Raw genomic sequence first — 24,928 nt, forward strand, 5'->3', positions numbered from 1 at the left:
ACACTGACTCTGGAGGCTGGGGTCTCCTTAGACCATCTTTCCTAAGACCGCTCTGCTCAAGGGAGTCCTTCCTCCAGTTCAGTGTCCTCTGCAGACACCAGAGGACGCTCATTGCACCCTGTGCTTCCCTCTAGACTTTCAGTGCCCCCTTCATCCTGGTGAATAATTTGGAAAGTGCGTTAAAGGATAATGGACGACGGGCAGGAGCTCAGGGGTGGACATTCAAACGGAGAGGCCGGTTGAACTTTGGGAAAGCTCTTGATTGCTCTAAGAAGGATGGAGAAGTTGAAAGAGAAAATACCCGTGGGAAAGGTCAACTTTCAGAAAGAGAAACTAGAGGAGGGCTCACCATCCAATACTCTTAGGAATAGTATCCTGGTACGGAAACAAGATGTGGAGAGCAGCGGTTTTGTTCGCTCCAGAACATCCAAGACCAACCCCAGCCTCACTGACAGTTATTGCTCTAAGCCCCGCCCCCAGACTGCACCCATTGGCCATAGGCTCATAATCTCTGTCTTCATGGGCTGATGGAATTGAACGTCATTTTCCCTATGTGTTTAATGAAATCTGTGTTTACGTAAAAAAATAAAAACAAAAAATCAGCAAAGGTTGAAAAAGAACCCCCAGGAATTGTACTCTTTAATTTAAAGTTTGGAAAGGTGGGCTTCCAGCAAAAGCCCATGGACACTTTCCCCAGAACTCTAACAGGGAGGAATTTCCCGGATGCCAAAGATTTTGAAATAGCGAAGGCTGCAAGGTTAGGAATGAAAGGAATGGCTATTCTGGGTGTGCTGAAGAAAAGTCAAAACAGATGGGCAAGAGGTCAGATGTGAGGAAATTTTTAGGAATAATATTTAGTTTTTTCTAACTATAATATGAAAAGAATATTTAGTTGAAATTAGTGACATTCCTATAAAGTCAATTTTCACATTCCTATTTTCATCATAAAATATTTTGGGAGAAATTTTTACTGATTTTGAAATTCAGATAATTATTTGGCAGGCGTGACTCCTCTTTATACTTCCACTTGAAAATGGTTTAAGGAAATAAAAGTTGAGATTGCTTCTGCATAATTCATTTAGATACAAACATAAGGATTGTATACATATCTTCTATTCAAACTAGAACTGGAATAGCAAATGAAACAATGTCTATGCTTCTGAGAAGAATAATTGATATTTACTTTAAAGTTATTTTTGTTTACTTTTATTTTCAAATTCTGTTTCATCTTTTTCTTCAGTCTCACTTTCTTTTTTTTTTCTCATGCATATGGAAATTTTATTTACCAAATTGCATTTGTCATCTTAAGTTTACATTGTCAAATTCTCTGACCAACACACTGTATATGAGAAAACTTAAAAAGCATTGCTTCATGGAATATTTGTGCAGGTATTTCCAAATTTTGATTTTTCACCATGAATACTTTTAACAATTTTAAATCTGTAAATTGGGAGAATTAATTATGTAATATTCATTTTATTAACAATGAAGGAAACTTAATTTCCCACTATATATCTTTCTTTTTTAAAAACTTTTATTTAATGAATATAAATTTCCAAAGTACAGCTTATGGATTACAATGGCTTCCCCCCGCCCCCATAACTTCCCTCCCACCTGCAACCCTCCCCTTTCCCGCTCCCTCTCCCCTTCCATTCACATCAAGATTCATTTTCAATTCTCTTTTTTTTTTTACTTTTATTTAATGAATATAAATTTCCAGTATACAGCTTATGGATTACAATGGCTTCCCCTTCCCATAATTTCCCTCCCACCCGCAACCCTCCCCTCTCCCGCTCCCTCTCCCTTTCCATTCACATCAAGATTCATTTTCAATTCTATTTATATACAGAAGATCAATTTAGTATAAATACTTCAACAGTTTGAACCCACATAGAAACACAAAGTGAAACATACTGTTTGAGTACTAGTTATAGCATTAAATCAAAATGTACAGCACATTAAGGACAGAGATCCCACATCAGGAGCAAGCGCACAGTGGCTCCTGTTGTTGACCCAACAAATTGACACTCTAGTTTATGGCGCCAGTAACCATCCTAGGCTGTCGTCATGAGTTGCCAAGGCTATGGAAGCCTTCCAAGTTTGCCGACTCTGATCATATTTAGACAAGGTCATAAAAGACAGGTTGAGGATAGTAACCAATGATCCTAAGAGTGGCCTTAACCAGGTCTGAACAATTATACAGCATTAAGTGGGGAAGAGGACCATCAGTACACACAGGTTGGGAGTAGAGCCATTGGTGGTAGAGTAGAGGTTATGATTACAAAGGAATGAGGCCCAAGTGCACTAGACAGGGTCTAGAACAAAGGACAGAGTCATTATTAGAGGAGCTAAGAAAGGTGCTGTCTAAGCTACAATTAAGTTTTCTGATTGAGAGGCAAATAGAACCTGATAGAAGGGGCTTGATAATAATCTGGTGGGCTTTAGGCCTTGTAAATTCAGAGGCCCAGACCTATCTATCTCTTCACATGGGGTATATCCTAAGGGAGGTGTGAACCTCCTAGGGGAAGGCACTCTGTTGACTTCTGCTGAAGCCCAGGCTTACCACATTGAAAGCCACTGCAGTGGACTGGCCTGTTGGGTCTCCTTGAGCGCAGATCACTGTACAGATCAGCCATTAATAGGCCTGCCACCCATTGCTTCTGATGCCTAGCTTTCTTTTCCTCCTGGTTTGTGTTAAAGCAGACCAGAGGATGCAAGTCAAGGGAGTGCCCGTGTCCCATCTCTAATCTTTGGTGGCCTGAACTACAATTCTCTTTATATACAGAAGATCAGTTTAGTATATATTAAGTAAAGATTTCAACAGTTTGCCCCCACATAGAAACACAAAGTGAAAAAATACTGCCTAGAGCCTAGGGAGATTACTGACGCCATAAACAAGAGTGTCAAATTGTTAAATCTACAACAGGAGTCACTGTGTACTTATGTCTCATGGGGCTCTGTCCTTAATATGTTGTCCAATGTGAAGTGATGCTATAACTAGTACTGAAACAGTATTTTTACACCTTGTGTTTCTGTGTGGGTACAAACTGATGAAATCGTTACTTAGCATATACTGAATCGATCTTCTGTATATAAAGATAATTGAAAATGAAAAAAAAAAAAAACCCTGGTGTTAAATTGGAAATTGCATACAAAAGTAATCAATTTTTTAAAAATATCATGTAGGATCTCTGTCTTTAATGTACTGTACACTGTTATTTAATGCTATAACTAGTACTCCAGTCTCACTTTCAATTTACTCCTGTGACTACAAGGAACAGGTATTACTCCCTTCTCCTCTCTTCTCTGATACCTGGAATTCAGTGGAATGTGAACAGATAACCATGGTTTATTTCATTTATATCTACCATGAGTAATTTCTTCTCATTTGTTATTTGCCTTTAATTTGACTGTAAGTTTTAAAATTAAAAGTCACCATTATTGGCCGGCGCCGCTGTTCAATAGGCTAATCCTCCGCCTAGCGGCGCCGGCACACCAGGTTCTAGTCCCGGTTGGGGTGCTGAATTCTGTCCCGGTTGCCCCTCTTCCAGGCCAGCTCTCTGCTGTGGCCAGAGAGTGCAGTGGAGGATGGCCCAAGTGCTTGGGTCCTGCATCCCATGGGAGACCAGGAGAAGCACCTGGCTCCTGCCATCGGATCAGTGTGGTGCGCCTGCCGCAGTGGCCACTGGGAGGTGAACCAATGGCAAAGGAAGACCTTTCTCTCTGTCTCTCTCACTGTCCACTCTGCCTGTAAAAAAAAAAAAAAGAAAAGAAAGAAAGAAAGAAAGAAAAAAAGTCACCATTATTGAATTAAAATTTTTTATATGCTAAAACCTGATGTTTTTCTGTGTGTGATTTCTTCTTTCATTTTTAAGTGAAGTCCTCCTTTTATGGGAAAGAAATTTAATGAATATTTAAACCTGTTTACTGGGGGCCAGCACCGTGGTGCAGTAGGTTAATCCTCTGCCTGAAGCACTGCCATCCCATATGGGCTCCAGTTCAAGTTCTGGCTCCTCCTCTTCCAATCCAGCTCTCTGCTATGGCCTGAGAAAGCAGTAGAGGATGGCCCAACCCCTTGGGCCCCTGCACCCATATGGGAGACTGGGAAGAAGCTCCTGGCTCCTGGCTTCGGATTGGCCCAGCTCTGGCCATTATGGCCATTTGAGGAATGAACCAATGGACAGAAGACCTCTCTCTCTCTGCTTCTGCCTCTCTGTAACTCTATCTCTCAAATAAATGAATAAAATCTTTTAAAAATTTGTTTACTTCCAATTTTAAAAAAGCTTGCTTAGCTCCTATCCCTTCAGAATTATTTTGGCATGAGAAAGGCCACAGTGAAAAAGGAGTGGCTTAGTTCATGCACTATGACTGCTCCAGATAAGCAAGTTCATGATCTCTCTTGGTTGAGATGATCAATGAAGAGATTTCAGAGAAAGCAGGATTTGAGCCTTATGAAGATAACTAGTTACTGGCTGAGTGTATGTGTTTGGAAAACAAATGGGGGTCTCTGAGAAAAAGGAAAATCATCTTTTTTTGCATTACTTCTGTATACATAAGAACTTTGGGGAATACAGAAATAAATGATGCATGGTTTCTTTTCCCAAGAAGTTTCCTTGTATATGAACAAGTAGTATCCTTTGTGTTGTATGAACAAATGGTAATCAGTCATGTAAGGAAACAGTGAGCTTTTTTTTCGTGAGATTTAATAGAGAATTGACACAAATGAGGCAATGGTATTTTAGCAGATTTGACAGCTCAAGCTAGGTATGCACAGGATTTTGTGCAATACTGTGATATATTCAGGATATTCGAAGACATCATTGCAGCAGGCACCAAGGTACAACATCCAGCCGGGTATCAGTCCTATGTAACAATAAGAAGTCACCCCTTCCCCTGCTGTGTGTCAAGGAAGAATAAATAGAGAACTCAAACTTTCATCTTAACTTGTCAGTGAAAGGATGATGCCCTCACTTCCTCAGACAGAGCAGTGTCAGAGGATGCCTGATAAAACCCAGGATTTCAATAAGCCTACAATTTTACAATTTTTACAATATCCAGCTGTCAGTTGAAAATAGCTCATAATACCAAGAACCAAGAAGATCTCAATGTGAGCATACAAAAAGATACTGATCTGGAGTGGACATTTATCCTGGTAAGATGTTCACAAACTATATCAGAGTATCTGGTTCTGGCTCTTGGCTCCAACTTCTTATAAATGTAGATACTGGAGGCAGTAGTGATGCTCAAATGATTGGATTTTTTCCACCTACATGGAAGATCTGGATTGTATTCCTGGTCCTGGCTTTAGCTTCACCCAGTCCCAGATACTGCAGGCGTTTGGGGAGTAAATCAGCAGATTTTAACTGTCTCTTTAATCTCTCTTTCTCTCTCTGTATCTCTCACTCTCTCCTCTAATTGCTTTTTAAATGAAAGTAAAAATAAGTAAATATTTTTGAAATGCCTTTCAAATGAATAAATTTGAAAAAGAGCACAAATCTCACAATGTTGCAGATGTTGGAGTTATCCAAAAAGAATTTTAACACTGTCAGCATATAAATATTTCAGTAAATAATTATGAACATAATTGAGACAATAGAAAAATATAGAATCTCGGGACAATGAAATAAAAGGTTGCTGAATAAAATAGATGATATTGGAATGGAAATTTCAGGGGCTGGAGCTGTGGTGTAGCAGGTAAAGATCCTGCCTGCAGTGCTGGCATCCCATATGGGCACTGATTCGAATGCTGGCTGCTTCACTTCCTATCCAGTTCCCTGCTATGGCCTGGGAAAGCAGCAGAGGATAACCCTGCACTCACATGGGAGACCCGGATGAAGCTCCTGGCTTCTGTCTGTCATAGCCCTGGCCATTGCAGCCATGTAGGAAGTAAACCAGTGAATGGAAGATCTCTCTGTCTCTTTCCCTGTCTCTCTGCAACTCTGCTTTCCAAATAAATAAATTAATCTTTTTTTTTTTTTTTTTTTTGACAGGCAGAGTGGACAGTGAGAGAGAGACAGAGAGAAAGGTCTTCCTTTTGCCGTTGGTTCACCCTCCAATGGCCGCCGCGGTAGCGCGCTGCGGCCGGCGCACCGCGCTGTTCCGATGGCAGGAGCCAGGTGCTTATCCTGGTCTCCCATGGGGTGCAGAGCCCAAACACTTGGGCCATCCTCCACTGCACTCCCTGGGCACAGCAGAGAGCTGGCCTGGAAGAGGGGCAACCGGGACAGGATCGGTGCCCCGACCGGGACTAGAACCCGGTGTGCCGGCGCCGCAAGGTGGAGGATTAGCCTGTTAAGCCACGGCGCCGGCAAATTAATCTTTTTTTAAAAATGGAAATTTCAGTTGCAAAAAATCACAATAAATAAAATTAGAAAGGGGCCAGCACTGTGGCATAGAACGTTAAGGATCCTCCTGCAGCACCAGCCTACCACATGGGCATCGGTTCAAGTCCCAGCTATTCCACTTCTGATCAGCTCACCATTGATGGCCTAGGAAAGCAGTGGAAGATGGTCCAAGTCCTTGGGATCCTACACTCATGTGGGAATCCTGGAAGAAGCTCCTGGCTCCTGGCTTCGGATTGGCCCAACTCCAGCCATTGTGGCCACTTGGGAAGTGAACCAGTGGATGGAAGACCTTTCTCTTTCTCTCCCTCTCTCTGTCTGTACTATGCTTCTTCAAGTAAAATAAATAAATCTCAAAAAAAGAAAAAAAAGAAAGAAAACAAATATCAGCACGAAATGATAAATGTTTGAGGAGATAGATGCATTTACCCTAATGTGAACATCATACAATGTATATATACATGTATTGAAACACAATATGGTACCCCAAAAATATGTACAACTTTCTGATTGGTTAAAACTAAAAATATGAACACAATTAAAAACAGGGCTGGGCCTTGTGGTACAGTGGTTAAGCCACTTTTTGGGATGCTCACTTCCCATATCAAGAGTGCCAATTCTAGTGCCAGTTACTCTGCATCCAATCCAGCTCCCCATTTCCAATTCAACTCTTTGCTGATCTGCCTGGAAGGCAGTGAATGATGGATGTCTCAAGTTCCTGCCATCTATGTGGGAAACCAGGGTGCAGTTCCTGTCCCCTGGCTTCAGCCTGGCCCAGTCCAGGCTCTTGCAGGCAGGCAGGTTAGGCAGGTTAGGCAAAGAAGTTGGTTAATGAGTAACATTTTTGGCGGGGTTTTTATAGTATAGATAGATTTTCTTTTTCAGTTAAAAAAAAATACTTCTAGTGTTAGTGAAGATTTTGCCATCTAATTCCATGGGCTTTCCACTCTATCACATTCTCTACCTCTTCATGCTTCCCGTCTGGGCACAAGGTAATTGTTTACTTTTTCTCTCAAAAGCAGCTAGCTGGAAACCAAGGATTAAAAAAAAAAAATACCAGGCTATAGGCTGTTTACTTTTATAAATACAGGTCCTTGGGGTATTTTGTATGGGCCTGTGTGCTAATCATGTAGCTATCCTATTATGTAGTTAGCAAATATTTGAGAATATTTGACATAATGGCTAGATAAACAGATAATGAAAGAAATGAAATAAACACTGCTTCTAAAGTATGCATAAGTGTTTCAATCTGGAAGCCATAAACCAGCTAGAGGCCAGGGGTCTTTTGCTAATATGCTTTGTTTTGTACTGTTTCCTGTAGACATATTCCTGCATAATATTTACCTTCTGATTTTGAGTTTGGTTTGTTTTGAGCTTTTCATGGCCATTAACAAGTTCTTGACTTTTGCAATGTCAAGTCAAGCAGGTAAGTTTTCATTTGTTAGTCATTTACTTTGTGGGTTTGTTTATTGTTAGTACTGAGATGTATTAAGGTTTTAACAAATGTTTAGTCTTATTATCTTCTGGTGATTTAAAATTATTTGATTGAAGCATTTAACTTGAATTAATTTGGAATTAGTCTGATTCATAGTAAAGGCAATAAGTGTTCTAAGGAATTCAGGAAAGGAAAAAGTCAAGGTAGTTTCCAAAGAAGAAAAAAACCATTATGCTAACTTCTGGTTCAGGAGTTTTCCTGCAATGAGTTAGCACCTGAATTGTTAGGTGATTCATTCGAAGTTATTGATGGATGACAAATGCAGAGGACAGGAGGAGGGTAGAGGAAACCAGTGTGTCCCTGTTATTTCTTCACAATTTACTTCACCATCTAAAATGTACCATGAGAGAGACTGGTTCTGTCATCAAGTAGCTCAGAACCTAAAGAAAGAGACAAAACATGAGAACAAATAGGCAAGGATGTGATAAAACAACTAGAGAAACTGTTTTGAGAATAGTGAGAGCTTGACTGTTCCCTTTTTTGTGTTGCTATTTTGACTTTACTTATGTATGAGCATACTTCAAAAAGTTGGTGGGAAGTGAAATTAGAAGGTTCTTTGGTGCAAAAAATTTTTGAAACCCATGCATGATTTTCATAACACACATTTGCCACGGGGTTTTTGAAGCCCCACCATACCATTGTATTGTTCCCTAAGGGAAGAGACCACATTGCCTACAGTAACTAAAACATCTATGGTAATGTATAAATAGCAGTACTTCTACATATTCTTATTTTATGTGATATCCTGTAAGTCAGATACCTTTAAGACCATTGTTTCAGATTAAAGACCCCTAGACTTAGAAAGGTAATGGGTTGCTGCAATAATATACTTCTAGAAATCAGCCAGGCAAGATGTCATCACAGAGCTTTTGTTCACAAATGAAGTACTGTTTATAAGCAGACCTATTACATGTATTACATATTCCACATTACTGTGTGAATAATATGGACCAAGGATATTTGGAAAAATCATGTGCTTATAATATGAGCACTAAAGTGTGGAGCAGTGATTGAAAATCAAAGAACATAATATGAGCTATGTGGATCAAGTTACATTAAGTTGCCTTCTTATTTCTAAGGATGCATCTTTTGAATAGCTGGAGTTATTAAGTCTTAAAGTAGGCCACATTTTCACTTTTCATTATTTCATATTACTAAGAAAGGAATAAGCCATCAAATAACCATTAATGTGTTCCCTATTTAAGAAATCATTGTCCATTGCTGTTATGTAAATGTTCTACAATGGTTTATTTTAAAAGTTTATTTTTACTTTAACATTTAGATATTTAATGCATTTGAAATTGATTTTTGTCCTGGTCTTAGGTGGGGGTCAATATATAACATATAATTTTTCCATATAGGCATTTCATTGACCCAGAATCTTTTATTGAAAAGATCACCTTTTTTCCAATCCTATGCAATCTGTGCCATTTGTCATCTGTGTCAGATATGTGTTTCTGTTTCTAACACTCTATATTATGCCTGAATCAATATTGCCTTCTATTTATTTAATTTGGTATCTGAATTGTAAATTTACAATTTGTTCTTTTGATTTTTTAAAATCAATTTATAAATTTTCAGAATTAAAAATTTAAAAGCTTGCTTGAATTTTATTAGGCTTTTCTTGAATCCAAAAATTAACTTGGAGAGAATTAATATCGTTACAGTTTCTTTCCTATCTATGAATATGGTATATCCTTCATTTATGTGGGTCTTTAATTTTCTCAGAAATAATGTGCAGATTTTATTGGAGAGGTCTTGTATATCTTCCATTGAATTTATTGCTATGTATTTTTTCTTTTTATGGAGGGATGAGCTATTGTAAATGCTGTTTTCCAGTGCTTATTTTCTACTTGCTTATTACACATATATGGAAATAAATTTGATTTTATTTTTTAGAATAGTTTTAGTTGTACAGAAAAACTGAGAAACTACTACATAGTTCCTTTATGCTCTGTTACCCAGCTTTTTTTGCAATTAACAGAAAATTATATTAGCATGACATTTGTTAAAATTAATAAGTCAAATTTGATACATTGTTCTTAGCAGGAGATCATAGTTAATTCACAAGTCTTTAGTTTTTACTTAATTTCCTTTTTCTTTCTTTTTTTAAAGACATTTATTTGAAAGGTAGAGTTGGAGAGAGAGGGAGACACACACACACACACACACAGGGATCTTCTATCTGCTGGTTCACTCCCCAAATGGCCACAATGGAGCCAGGAGACTGGGTGGTAGAAGCCCAAGCACCTGGCCATCTTTTGCTTTCCCAGGCACATTATCAGGGAGATGGATCTGAAGTGGACCAGCTGGGACTTACATGGGATGTGGGTGTTGCAGGCAGTAGTTTTACTTGCTGCACCACAATGCTGTCCTTAGTGTCTTTTTTATTCTACACCTCAATTCAATCCAGGATACAGTTATTTGCCATGTCTCCTTAGGTTCCCTCATTAAAATTATTTGTCAAGTATCAGTTCCGCCTGGGAACTGGCACTGGGCAGTAGGAACGACTTGCTGCAGCCTGGGTCCCAGTGACTGTGTGCCTTTTCTCCTTCCTCCTCACTTTGTTGTGCCAGGCCACAGGCCTTTGGTGCCGGTTTCTTTGCTCTTTATCGAGGGCTGCTGGGTGAGCCCGAGGGAGATGGTGAGGCTGCACCCCATGTTGGGCAGAGGTGGTTCTTGAGTCCCGTAGCAGGTGCAAATGAGAAGGTGAAAAGCTAGATTATTTCAAAGTTGGAGTTGAAGCTAATGTTAAATAATGAAAAAAAAGAAAAAAGTATCAGTTCCTCAGAGTTTCCTATATTTTGATGATTTTTCTTATTTTGAAAAGTCGAGTTTTATAGGATTACTAGTTATCAGAATTTGATTTTTTTTTTCATGATTACACTAGGTATGAGTTTTCAGGAGGAAATTCAGAGGGGTGAAAAGCTATTTTCATCACATCATACCAAGTGTATATACTATACATGCTCATGTTTACATAGGAGACATTTGTCACACAGTTAGATTTTGAGGTTTCAGCCTGCCTTCTTGGAATTTCCATTTTCTTTTTCTTTTTTTTTTTAAACTTTTATTTAATGAATATAAATTTCCAAAGTACAGCTTATGGGTTACAATGGCTTCCCCCTTCCCATATCTTCCCTCCCACCCACAACCCTCCCCTTTCCCACTCCCTCTCCCCTTCCAGTCACATCATGATTCATTTTCAATTCTCTTTATATACAAAAGATCAGTTTAGTATATATTAGGTAACGATTTCAACAGTTTGCCCCCATTTAGCAATACAAAGTGAAAAAAAAATACTGTTGGAATACTAGTTATAGCATTAAATAAGAGTGTACAGCACATTAAAGGCAGAGATCCTACATAATATTTTTTAAAAATTAATTAATTTTCTATGCCGTTTCCAATTTAACACCAGGTTGTTTTTTTTTTTCATTTCCAATTATCTTTATATACAGAAGATCAATTCAGTATATAATTAGTAAAGATCTCATCAGTTTGTACCCACGCAGAAACACAAAGTGTAAAAATACTGTTTCAGTACTAGTTATAGCATCACTGCACATTAGACAACACATTAAGGACTGATCCCACATGGGATGTAAGTACATAGTGACTCCTGTTGCTGACTTAACAATTTGACACTCCTGTTCATGGCGTCAGTAATCTCCCTAGGCTCTAGTCATGAGTTGCCAGGGCTATGGAAGCCTTTAGAGTTCGCTGACTTTGATCTTATTCCGATAGGGTCACAGTCAAAGTGGAAGTTCTCTCCTCCCTTCAGAGAAAGGTACCTCCTTCTTTGATGGCCCCATTCTTTCCACTGGGATCTCACTCACAGAGATCTTTCATTTAGGTCTTCTTCTTTTTTTCTTTTCCATGGTATCTTGGCTTTCCATGCCTACAATACTCTCATGGGCTCTTCAGCCAGGTCTGAATGCCTTAAGGGCTGATTCTGAGGCCAGAGTGTTGTTTAGGACATCTGCCATCATTTGCAACAAGATGGAAGGATCTGGAAAGCATCATGCTGAGTGAATTAAGCCAGTCCCAAAGAGACAAATATCATTTGTTTTCCCTGATCGGCGACAACTGAACACCAAAGGGGAAACCTGTTGAAGTGAAATGGACACTATAAGAAACAATGAACTGATCAGCTTTTGTCCTGAATCTAGATGTACAATGTAATACTTTATCCTTTTTAGTATTTGTTGTTGTTGTTGTTGTTCTAGTACTAGTGGTTGAACTCTGTAATTAACACACAATTATTCTTAGGTGTTTAAATTTTAACTGAAAAGTGATCCCTGTTAAATTTCAGAGTGGAAAAAGAGAGGGAGGAAATGCACAATTTGGGACATGCACAATCAGTCTTGCCCCAAATGATGGAGTTAGAAATGTGCCAGGGGATTCCAATACAATCCCATCAAGGTGGCATGTACCAATGCCATCTCACTAGTCCAAGTGATCAATTTCAGTTCACATTCGATGGCCTGGATAGGTCTAAGAAACAAAGGGATCACACAAACAAGACAAGTGTCTGCTAATACTAACTGATAGAATCAAAAAGGGAGAGAAAGATCCAGTATGGGAAGTGGGATACACAGGAATTTCCATTTTCTTAAATTATGCTTTAAGAGGTTGTACACATCAAGGTTCACTCTCTGTGATGTACAGCACTATACACTTTGACAAATGCGTAGTATCAGTTTTCTATTATTGCAGCATACAAAACAGTTTATTCTCCTAAAAATCCCCTGCGCCTCACTTATTCCACTCTACCTCTTCCTCCTGAACTCTTTTTTGTTATCTCTATAGTTTATGCTTTCCAGAATTGGAATAGTACAATATATTACTGGCTTCTTTTGCTCAAAAATATGTGTTTAAGGTTTATCCATGTCTTTTGTGACTTGGTAACTCCTTTTTATTTTATTTTATTGTAGTAAGAACACTTAAAAGCAAATATTCCCTCTTACAAAGTTTTAATTGTATAATGCATTATTATTGACTGTAGCTGCAATATTGCACAGTTGATCTCTGGTGCTTATTATATTATTTGACTGAGATATTATACACTCTATTTCCCCATCTGCCTAGTCCTTGATGTATACTATTTCACTACTTGTAACTATTAATTTGACTGTTGTAAAAGGTTCTTATATGTACAACAATGCAGTATTTATCTTTCTGCTTCTTATTGCTATAATAAAGTGGGAAAGGTCAGGGAGATAAAGTTCATAAACTGGAGGCCATATCTAGCCTTCCCCCAAGTAATCCTATCATCAATCAGATGGCCTCTCCCCAAGTTGAACCTCCCCTTACCTGGTACCTGGGAGCAGTACCATGTAATTGCCCCCCTTTTGGACATGAATAAGAAGCCTGGGGAAGGGGAGGGGGACCTCTTTTTTGCGCTTTTGATTGCTCCCTCTCTTTCCTGGTGGACCCCTGGAAGGACTGGTATGGAGGTCCCACTTTCCCTTTCCTGGTCCGCTCTCCCTTAATAAAGCCCCCATGTCCCTGTGTAGTTTTCTCACTTTCTCTATTAACCTTGTCACACTGTGCATCGTTTTAAGCCTGTACTTAGAATTCTTCTCTAAGTAAAAGGCAAGAACCTGAAATAGATTTTTAAGGCTATTTTCCAGACATTCATTCTTTCCTTGGCAATGTCCAATGTATTCATAAGCCCATCAGAAGCATTCTTCAATCTGTTATGTTGTTATTATTAATTGTCCCATTTTCTTTTTGTTCTTTTTCACAGTTTTTATCTCTGCTTGCATTTTCCATGTGCTCTGGCATGACGTCTATATTCTCTACATTAGATCCTTAATGCATTGATTAAAATTACTTTAAATTCTTTACCTGGAAATCCAAAAATCTGTGTTTTATCCTAGGCTGCTTTAGATTTTCCCCTTGTCTCTTCAAATTATCTTTTACTCACTTTTTTTTTTTTATTTGACAGGTAGTTATAGACAGAGAGAGAGACAGAGAGAAAGGTCTTCCTTCCGTTGGTTCACTCCCAAATGGCCACCATGGCTGGCACTGCACCGATCCAAAGCCAGGAGCCAGGTGCTTCCTCCTGGTCTCCCACGCGGGTGCAGGGGTCCAAGCACTTAGGCCATCCTCCACTGCCTTCCCAGGCCACAGCAGAGAGCTGGACTGGAAGAGGAGCAACTGGGACTAGAACCCGGCACCCATATGGGGTGTAGGCGCTGCAGGCAGAGGATTAACCAAGTGAGCCATGGTGCCGGCCCCCTTTTTACTCACTTAAAAAAAAAAAAAAGATTTATTTATTTGCTTGAAAGAAAGAGTGAGAGAGAGAAAGAGAGAGAGAGAGATCTTCAATCTCCTGGCTCACTCCCCAAATGACCCCAATGGTCAGGGCTGTGCCGGGCCAAAGCCAGGATCCTGGAGCTTCATTTGGGCCTCCCATGGTGGGTGGCAGTGGCCCAAGCACTTGGGTCAACTTTCACTGCTTTCCCAGGTGCGTTAGTAGGGAACTGGATTGGTAGTAGAGCAGCTGGGACTCAAATTGGTGCTCATATGGATGCCAATGTCACAGGCAGAGGCTTAGCCTGCTGCACCACAATGCTAGCCTCTTTTTGTGCCTTTTTATTAAATATATATATATATTTGAAAGAGTCATAGAAAGAGGAGGAGAGCGAGAGAGAGACTATTTCATCATGCTGATTTACTTACCAAATGGCGGCAACAATTAGCTCTGGGTCAAGCAGAAACCAGGAACCAGGAACTTCATCTGAGTCTCCCACATGGGTGTCAGGGACCCCAGTACTTGGGCCATCCTTTACTGCTTTCCCAGATGCATCAGCAGGGAGCTAGATTGGAAGCAGAGCAGCTGGGACTCTAACCAAAGCTCTGATATGGGTTGTTGGTGTCACAAGCAGCACCCAACCCACTGCAGCACCACAGTGGCCCCTGTTTTTTTGCATGCCTACTCATTTTTTGTCAAAAGACAGACATGATAAATTAGGTAGTAGCAACCAAGGTAGACCATTACTGTGAGTTTTGTGTTAATCTGGCTAGAAGTTGAGTTGTGTTTATTGCTTACCATAGCTTTTGGCATCAAGGTCTTCACATCTCTATAGTTTCTTTGTTTTTCTCTGCCCTGTTGTCTCCTGTATTTCCCCCAAAATTCCTTATTAATCAGAGTCTGAACTTTGTAGCTATTTTGGCTATAATCCACTGCTGTTCTACGGGAGCTCTGTTGATATGGTGGGAAGGATTTGTGGATGGGAAGTTTTCTAAAAACTTAGGTTTAATTCTTTCATAAGTGGACCTGTGTACCTCAGCTGTGAGCTGTGTACACAGCTGTGAGCCTTATTCTTCCCTTTTTTCCCCTTTCCCTCAGCCCTTTTAGTTAAGACAGGAGAACTAGAAGGAACTGGAGTTGTTATTGTGTTTCCAACAATGTGAGATCAGGCTCTGGTAAAATGTCTTTTTCCTTAAGAATAGGTATTTTTTATTTTTTTAATTTAATTTAATTTAAAAAAATTTTTTTTTTATTTTTTGACAGGCAGAGTGGATAGTGAGAGAGAGAGACAGAGAGAAAGGTCTTCCTTTTTGCCGTTGGTTCACCCTCCAATGGCCTCTGCGGCCGGCACATTGTGCTGATCCAAAGCCAGGAGCCAAGTGCTTCTCCTGGTCTCCCATGCAGGTGCAGGGCCCATCCTCTACTGCCTTCCCGGGCCATAGCAGAGAGCTGGCCTGGAAAAGGGGCAACTGGGATAGAATCCGGCGCCTCAACCAGGACTAGAACCTGGTGCGCAGGCGCCGCAAGGCGGAGGAATAGAAGAATAGGTATTTTTTAAAGTGGAAAATGCTCTGGTAACCATTTCAGAGTGGTTAAATTTTTCCCTTCCCAGCCAGGTGGCTGTTCACTTGACAAGGATCTGAGAGGTGAGACCCACAGATATGGCCTCCCAAAGATTATTGCTCTGGAGAATTTGTCACTCTCAAATCCCTTGACGTTCAGTTTCTGACAATTCATCAAAATTACCATTGATATGTTCCTATCATTTTTTGACTCCAGTGGCTTTCACTCTGATGGGAAAAGTACATAAGCCTGAGTCCTTCTAGCTCCTTCCCAGGAATTTACCTTTTACCCCTGCATCCTTTGAGGTCCCCAAATTTATCCCTAATCCCTGCATTCTTTCAAAGAATCGACTGGGTCTCACGCACTGTGTTGTTCCCCACCCCACCCCCTGCATTCTTTTCCAGGTTGGAAAGCCAGGTGCCAAACCTATGTGGAGAAACTTACCTCCGTCTCTCGCCTCCCACCTCCCCTCCAGACCTCTAGCCCACACGAGATATAAAAAGCCCAACCTCTTGAGGGCTGGGTCTTCTGCCACGTGTTCAGTCTGTGTGCAGGCTGGCAGTTGGTCATTTACCTCTGTGAATATATTCTCCATTTTGGCTGTGAGTCCGTATCTTGCCTCCTCTGATCTGTGCGCCTTTTCCTTACACACTCTAAGTGAGCTCATCTCAGCTCTCCTTCTCTGTACTTACTTTTGCTTCACATTTCAGGGTGGTGATTTGCCCTTTGCCTTCAATTCTCTGAGGAGTTCATGATAAGATCTTTTTAGCTTGTTCAGCTTTTTTTTTTTTTTATGTTATTATGGGAGGATTAACTTGCAAGCTCTTTTTTTAATGAAAAATATTTATTTTATTTATTTGAAAGGCAGAGTTACAGAGAAAGAGAGGGACAGAGAGGTAGAGAGATCTGCCAACTGCTGGTTCACTCCCCAGATGGGCTCAACAGCAGGGGTGGAGCCAGGCCAAAGCCAGGAGTCAGGAGCTTCATCCAGGTGTCCCACAGGGGTGCAGGCGCCCAAGGACTTGGGTCACCCTCTGTTGCTTTCCTAGGTGCATTATCAGGGAGCTGGATTGGAAGTGAAGCAGTCAGGAATTGAATCAGTGTCCACATAAATTGCCAGCTTTGTAGGTGGCAGCTCAACCCACTTCACCACAACACTGGCACTAACTTCTAAGATCTTACATGTTGAAGCTAAAACTGACAATCTTGACATTTATTTTGGATCCAGGGTCTTACTGAATTGACTTCTTAATTCTAACGTTAATTTATTCATAGAGTTTTGTAATTCACTCTGTACTCAATCATGTCATCTGGAAAAAAATTCTACTTTAATCCCTTCCAATCTTTATTCATTCTATTTCCTTTTTATAGCTAATTAGCCTAGCCAGGATTTCTACTCAGGAGTTGTAGAGAAAGGGATGAAGCAGTAGAAATCTCTGTCTTGTTTCTGAGCTCAATGAAGAAGCAATGACAATTGCATGTAATGTTAGCCAAATTTTTTGTAGTTTCCTTTTAGTATGTAAAGGAAATTCTCTTATACTCCTAGTTTGCTACTATTTTTTCATGAATAGGTGTAGACATTTATCAAATGATTTTTTTTCTGAATCTATTGTCACATTATTTTTATCATTTTTTTCCTGTTAATATGGAAGTTTAAATTGATTAATTTATAAATATTAATTCATCCTTTCATTGCAGGAAGGAATATTGGTAAATTGTGTTTGTCCTCTTTTTCTTTTCTTGATACATTTGCTTGAAATATATGAATTTTATTAATATTTTCAAAAAACCTACCTGAATGCTATTATTTGCTTTTTTTTTAAGGTTTACTTTGATTTTTGCAATTTTCTGTAATTATATATCATTTCCTGCCAACATTTTAGTGGCATCTTGAAATGAAAGCTTTAGTCATCAATTTTCTACCTCTCCCTACTAATGTCTGACATCAGGAAACATATTTACCTCTCTTCACTTCTTAGTTGCATATCAACAGTTTCCATGGGTAAGATCTTCCTTATTCTTCAGTTCAGACTACGGTTTATCACTCTAAGGCATGGACTTCTAGAGCTTTCAGTTTTGAGACTGTTGCGTATTTGCCTTCTCAGCACTAAAAGGTTGTGAGAATTTCCTCTGAGCTGTTGAGAATTTGGACTTAGCTACCCAATGTCTTGCCCTGAACAGAGTGAGAATTTGGAAGATGTCCTAAAGGGGAGATTGGCTCTGTCTGCACCGCCTCAGGTCTCCAGCGTTATTCCTCTGGCCCACATCACCACAAAAGCTCTGCTGATTTCTTTGCTGCACACCAGCAGAGTTCTACTGAAGGCCAAAGCTAGATTCCTACCTCTGTCAAGAAAGATCCCAAGGGCAAAAATGTGTTAGCAGGTTTTCAGTGTGAATTCATCAATCTTGCCAGACATTTTTATCGCAGTAATTTTTATCTTCTAAGAAATCTAGGACTAGAAAAATCCCATACTGCCCTTCTGAGGTTTTGATTTGGCTGCTTAGTCTCACACCATGTGCATATTTGCAGTGCAGCAAAGATCCTAAGGTGGGAGTGGAGGTAGAAAAAACATGTGGTGCTTCTGGGGTACTGCGAAGTCCTGCATTTGTCACTCTGTCTCCTGCCATACAGGAGTGCAAAACACAAGTGCTGGATTATCTGTGTTCTAATTCTCTCTTTCTAACTCAGAGATTTGACAAGTAACTTCAGGTTATTGTTGCTGATCGGCAGCTCTACTCTGAAAGACTCCCTCCTCTCTGAAATTTTACTCCCTCTAATTCTCCCTGGCTTTGTAGACATTTGATCTCTTTAAATAAATTACTATGTAATTGATTTCATTTTGCTAGTGGTTCTCAGTGGAATCAGTATCCTGCAAACTACTGAATCCTATTTGGAAACAAAAGTATTATAAAGGAAATTCTCTTATTTTCCTAGTTTGCTACTATTATTTCATGAATAGGTGTAGACATTATCAAATGATTTTTTTCTGAATCTATTCAATAATCATGTTATTTGTAATCATTTTTCCTTAATATGGTAGTTTAAATTGATCAATTTAAATATTATTAAATCATCCTTTCATTGCAGGAAGGAATATTGGTAAATTGTGTTCTTTCTCTTCTTTTAATTTTAATTTTTGTAATCAGTGGCACTTTGAACACACACACACACACACACACTGCACTTAATAGACACATTTTCCAAAACTCTTCTTTCTCATGGGAGAAAAATTTAAAATTCTACTTTAACTTCATATTAGAGAGTAACCTAACCACATGCCCTTTTCTGCTACCAAGTGGTGTCAGTGAAAAATTAACAATTTGTGTCTCAACCAATACAGAAATTGAGGTATCCTACCAATCTTAACACACTGGAGCATAAGATTGAGAAAAATCAGTGTTTCTGATAGAGGTCTCAGGATAAATCTTATTCTGCTCATATGTTTGAGTTATATGACCATAACCACCACACCCTTCCCTGTTCAGATCAGTTAATGGTATTCTTACCCTGTGATTTGTTAACTAAAAAGTTTTTTAAGAAAGCTAACAATGCTTATTGTATATTGCTTAAATGGTTTCTAAATTTTTGTGCTCAATAAATATTTATTGCTTAGGTAATACATACCAGAAATACATTTAGAAACAAAAAATTCAGTGGTGAAGAGATAGCGGAGTTAATTTCCTAGTGAGCAAGGGAGGCAAATAAAATGATAATTTTAATTCATGGAGATGAGTACTGTGATATGGGTAAAGCAGGCTAGCATAAATGCTTGTTTAATATTGGATTTTATTTTCAGATTCTTCACATAGGATAAAGCATAAAAATAACGAGACAGCTGTTTTGGGAGGAAATGTGACTATTTTCTGCAATTTAACTACGGTAGCAGATGTTGTGCAAATTACCTGGCAGAAGATCCAAGATTCTTTGCCACAAAATATTGCCACTTACAGCAGTAAAAATGGAGAGAGGATCCTTCCGCCATACACAGATAGGCTGCGTTGCAAGAGCATCGAACCCAGTTCCTCATTCATAACTATTCTTGAAGTGACATTTGAAGACGAAGCCTGCTACAAATGTTTGTTTAATGTGTTTCCACACGGCAGCCATGGAGAACAAATCTGCCTTAACATTTTAAGTATATCAGTGTTTTCTGTCGGCTCAAATTACTGGGGCAGAAATCATGGGGTTGTGGTCTTTTAAGGCTGGTGAACAGGGAAAGAATGTTATACTGCGGAAAGACTAATAGATGTCAGAGAGGCCACATATTTTGTTATGCAGAAGGCAAAGGTGGAAGCCAACAATGCTTATGTGATTTGCTCATTTTCACTATAAGACCAAGGATTGCCTTTTAGGTTTTCAATCATCTCATTTAAAACAAAATTATTTATTTGAAAGGCATAGTTACAGAGAGAAAGACGGAGAGACACAGAGTGAGAGGTCTTCCATCTGCTAATTCACTCTCCAAATAGCTGTGATGGCTGCAACTGGGCCAGTCCAAAGCCAGGAGCCAGGAGCTTCTTCCAGGTCTCCCATGTGCGTTTAGGGGCCCAAGGACTTGTGCAATCCTCTGCTGCTTTCCTAGACACATTAGCAGGGAGCTGGATCAGAAATGGAAGAACCAGGATCTGAACTGTCACTCATATGGGATGCTGGTGTCGCAGGTGGAGGGTTTACCCGCTACACTGCAACACCAGCTCCTCAACCTCTCACATAGCTATGCTGCACTGGCTTTCATCCAGTGTGTAAAATTCACAAGGAGCATCAGGATTTTCTCACTAGAGAATTGGGAAAAGAGAGGAAAAGAAAAAGAGATGGTAGAGAAGGAGAAAGAGAGGAGATTAAGAATCTAAGAGAAGAAAGATTTCCCAGGCTTCAGATTGACAAAATGTTTAAGGGATAGTGACAGTGTCACAGTGTCCCTTATTCTGTGGCTATAAATTTAAGGTATTGAGAGTTTATATCTTGCTAAGATTCCATGAAAGTTGAGACGCCAACTGTTTACCTCAATTTGGAGGGCCTGTCTGTGGGTATGGGATATTGAGAGTTTTGTAACAAGCAACGTGAGGTATCCCAGGGGGTATGTTTTCAACATTTCGACTTCAAATAGCAGTTTAGGCAAGTCTAGTCTCTAACATAGGAATGTGGTGGGAGGTACTTCTATGTTTAATTTTTGTTTCTCCTTTCTTGCCTCAGCTGTATCCGCATTAAGAACTGAGCTCCAGCTGAATCCCGATCCTGAAGGTTTTCTTAACGTTCTGTACTCAGCTGTGGGAAAACCTGCTCCTCAAATAGCTCTTTTCCCATCACAAGCCCTTGTTAAACCACCAGAGGAGCAGCTTGTTCAGAATGCCAATGGTACGGTGACTGTCACTAAGACGTGCACCGTCTCCTTGGAGACTCTGAGGTCCCTAGGACTCCAACATCTGATTGTGCACCTGGATCACCCTTTAAAGAAGGAAGAAATTATTGTTCCTCTGTCAATAGAACAAGAATGTAAGTAGAACAGAATATGTCAACCAGGGGAACTAGGCGTCTCCCTTTAAAATTCACCAACAGAAGGATTTGTGTAGTTAACCTGTTTTTGAACTTGTGGATCAGTGTAATAGGTTGAAAGGTTCTGATAATGAAGATGGACACTATTGGAATTGTGTTCCCTGGGGCAACTGTTTTCCGATGGAAATTTTTAATTGATCTTTTTTTTGTGCTTCTCACTAAATTTCTGCCATGAACACTGAAGATTGGATTCATTTACTCCATAGTCAACTTTCCCCGACCCCTTTCCTCCCAGTAGTTTTATTCTTTGCCATTTCCCTCCTCAATCTTCAACAGCATGGATAAACTTGCTTCTCGGTCATCCACCACAGAAAGTCTCTCTTAGCTACCCACTTCTCCTTGCTCTCCTTTTTCCAAGATCTGTCAGCTGTATTTCTTCTGGTTCATAACCATAATTAAACAGGAGATGATTTCTTTACAGAAAAACTCTACAAGTAGAAGCCAAAAAGAAATGTTTCAATAATTTTCTTATATTCCACTTAATAATCTTTTAACAGTAGAGTTTTAGTCTCTGTATATTTGCTATAAAGCTGATAGTTTGGGCTTTTAATCCACCAAATTTTGATTCATTTTCTATTATTTTATCTGTTTAGTGTTCCTTTATCTATCCCTTTCTTGATTCTTTGAGGTTAACTATTTATTTATTTGTTTTCAAAGATTCATTTATTTATTTGAAAGGCAGAGTTACACAGAGAAAGACAAGAGGCAGAGAGAGAGAGGTCTTCCATCAAATGATTCACTCCCCAATTGGCTGCAACAGCTGGAGCCACGCCAATCCAAAGCCAGGAGCCAGAAGCTTCTTCCAGGTTTCCCACATGAGTGTAGGGGCCCAAGGACTTGAGCCATCTTCTACCACTTTCCCAGGCCACAGCAGAGAGCTGGATCGGAAGTGGAGCAGCCGGGTCTTGAACCAGCACCCAAAGGAGATGCTGGCACTGCAGGTGGCTGCTTTTTACCTGCTCCACCACAGCACCAGCCCCTATTTATTTTTACTTCATTTTGCCTACCTATTAATTGTGGGGGAAATATACATTACTTTTAGTGGTGGGTCCTAATATAGTTCTCTGACTTATTAAAATCTAACATATTTTGTACTCTTATTACTCCCTGAACAATGTGATGGTCTTACATCAGCTCCTGATCTCTTTGCTGTTGTTTTTGTGCATGCTGATTCTTTGTATATACTCATTTTTTTTTAAAAAAAATTTTTATTTGACTGGTAGAGTTATAGACAGTGAGAGGCAGAGACAGAGAGAAAGGTCTTCCTTCCATTGGTTCACTCCCCAAATGGCCGCCATGGCCGGTGCTGCGCCGATCTGAAGCCAGGATCCAGGTGCTTCCTCCTTGTCTCCCATGTGGGTGCAGGAGCCCAAGCACATGGGCCATCCTCCACTGCCCTCCCGGGCCACAGCAGAGAGCTGGACTAGAAGAGGAGCAACAAACCGGGACTAGAACTCGGCGCCCATATGGGATGCCAGCGCCGCAGGCAGAGGATTAACCAAGTGAGCCACGGGGCTGGCCCCAATATATATTTATATTTAAATAACACAATATATTATTGTTGCATTCAATTGATGTGGTTTATGGAAATAGTCATTTATATTTACCCTTTTTGTTGCATTTTATTTCTTTGTCTACATTCTTAGTTTTCTCTAGAATCATTTTTTTCTACCTGCAGAATTCTATTTTTTCATTTACTGCAGTTGTACAGAAACCAGTTCTCTCAACTTCTGTTTCAGAGAAAAATGTCATTAATTTTGAAGGCCATTTTTAAGAATGTATAATCTCAAAGGGAAAGAAAGTTTTAAAGTGAGAATATAATTTTCCTCATGGGCATTGTCTACCTTAGAAAAACTACTACAGAACATGCCTGTGACTATAGACTTGTAGTTCAGGCCACTGAAGATTAGAGATGGGACTTGGGCACTCCCTTGACTTGCATCCTCTGGTCTGCTTTAACACAAACCAGGAGGAAAAGAAAGCTAGGCATCAGAAGCAATGGGTGGCAGGCCTATTAATGGCTGATCTGTACAGTCATCTGCCCTCAAGCAGACCCAACAGGCGAGTCCACTGCAGTGGCTTTCAATGTGGTAAGCCTGGGCTTCAGCAGAAGTCAGCTTGTGAAGAGCCCTGGCAGCTCTGCCAAGAGTTGGATCACTGGAAATGGACCTGCCCTGGAGTCGAAGGATGCCCAGGTCAGAGCCACAGATCTTACTGGCTCTAAGCTGAATAGCCCTTCACTCAGCCCAACTTCCAAAGTGACCACTGCAGCTGAGGGTGTGGTCAAGTAGGGTCAGCAACATTGCAGGCAGAACTGTAAATTTCTTGTTAGAGATGCCACCTGCCTTTACCTGTCCAGCTCTCCTCCCAGGCCAGCCAAGTAATGAAAGTCAACAGAGTGCCTTCCCCCAGGTGATTCACACCTCCCTTAGGATATACCCCATGTGAAGAGATAGATAGGTCTGGGCCTCTTAACTTACAAGGCCTAAAGCCCACCAGATTATTATCAAGCCCCTTCTGTCAGGTTCTATTTGCCTCTCAATCAGAAAACTTAATTGTAGCTTAGACAGCACCTTTCTTAGCTCCTCTAATAATGACTCTGTCCTTTGTTCTAGACCCTGTCTAGCGTACTTGGGCCTCATTCCTTTGTAATCATAACCTCTACTCTACCACCAATGGCTCTACTCCCAACCTGTGTGTACTGATGGTCCTCTTCCCCACTTAATGCTGTATAATTGTTCAAACCTGGTAAATGCCACTCTTAGGATCATTGGTTACTATCCTCACTCTGTCTTTTATGACCTTGTCTAAATATGATCAGAGTCGGCAAACTTGGAAGGCTTCCATAGCCTTGGCAACTCATGACGACAGCCTAGGGTGGTTACTGGCGCCATAAACTAGAGTGTCAATTTGTTGGGTCAACAACAGGAGTCACTGTGCGCTTGCTCCTCATGTGGGATCTCTGTCCTTAATGTGCTGTACATTGTGATTTAATGCTATAACTAGTACTCAAACAGTAATGTTTCACTTTGTGTTTCTATGTGGGTGCAAACTGTTGAAATCTTTATACTAAATTGATCTTCTGTATATAAAGAGAATTGAAAATGAAAAAAAAAAGAATGTATAATCTCGAATATCTCTGTTGGGAAAAAAAGTTGCCCTGGGTTGCTGTGGAACTGCAAACCACTCAGCCATAGTGTTCTCATCTCTGCTCTTTCTTCATATTATTCATTATTTCTTTGAGCCTTGTGATCAAAGACATCTCCAGTGTCCTGCCTTGGTCTTTATTTCTGGATGCTGCTTCAAATTAATGGGCTATATTTCAAGCATCAGGAAGTTAAAGAAAACATGTATGTGTTTCCATTTAAAAGTTTCCTCCTCTGTTAAGGCCTTAGCCTTTTTTTAAAACTTTTATTTAATGAATATAATTTCCAAAATACAGCTTATGGATTACAATGGCTTCTCCCCCCCCATAACTTACCTCCCACCCCCCACTCTCTGTCCCCTTCCATTCACATCAAGATTCATTTTCAATTCTCTTTATATACAAAAGATCAGTTTAGTATATATTAAGTAAAGATTTCAACAGTTTGCACCCACACAGAAACACAAAGTGAAACATACTGTTTGAGTACTAGTTATAGCATTAAATCACAATGTACAGCACATTAAGGACAGAGATCCTACATGAGGAGTAAGTGCACAGTGACTCC

At 39.9% G+C, this 24,928-nt stretch overlaps 1 protein-coding gene across 1 annotated transcript in view; it reads left to right on the plus strand.

Moving 5' to 3' along the window:
* Positions 1-680: 680 nt before the first annotated feature.
* LOC133751098 (OX-2 membrane glycoprotein-like) overlaps positions 681-24,928 on the plus strand; it is a 33,807-nt gene continuing 9,559 nt past the window's right edge. Inside the window, exons 1-4 of the mRNA XM_062180998.1 lie at positions 681-822; positions 7,663-7,767; positions 19,459-19,797; positions 20,856-21,155. Of these exons, the coding sequence (XP_062036982.1) occupies positions 681-822; positions 7,663-7,767; positions 19,459-19,797; positions 20,856-21,155 (886 nt within the window). The remainder of the gene's footprint in view (positions 823-7,662; positions 7,768-19,458; positions 19,798-20,855; positions 21,156-24,928) is intronic.

This window comes from Lepus europaeus, chromosome 2 (assembly GCF_033115175.1).
Source record: "Lepus europaeus isolate LE1 chromosome 2, mLepTim1.pri, whole genome shotgun sequence".
Lineage (NCBI taxonomy): Eukaryota > Metazoa > Chordata > Mammalia > Lagomorpha > Leporidae > Lepus > Lepus europaeus.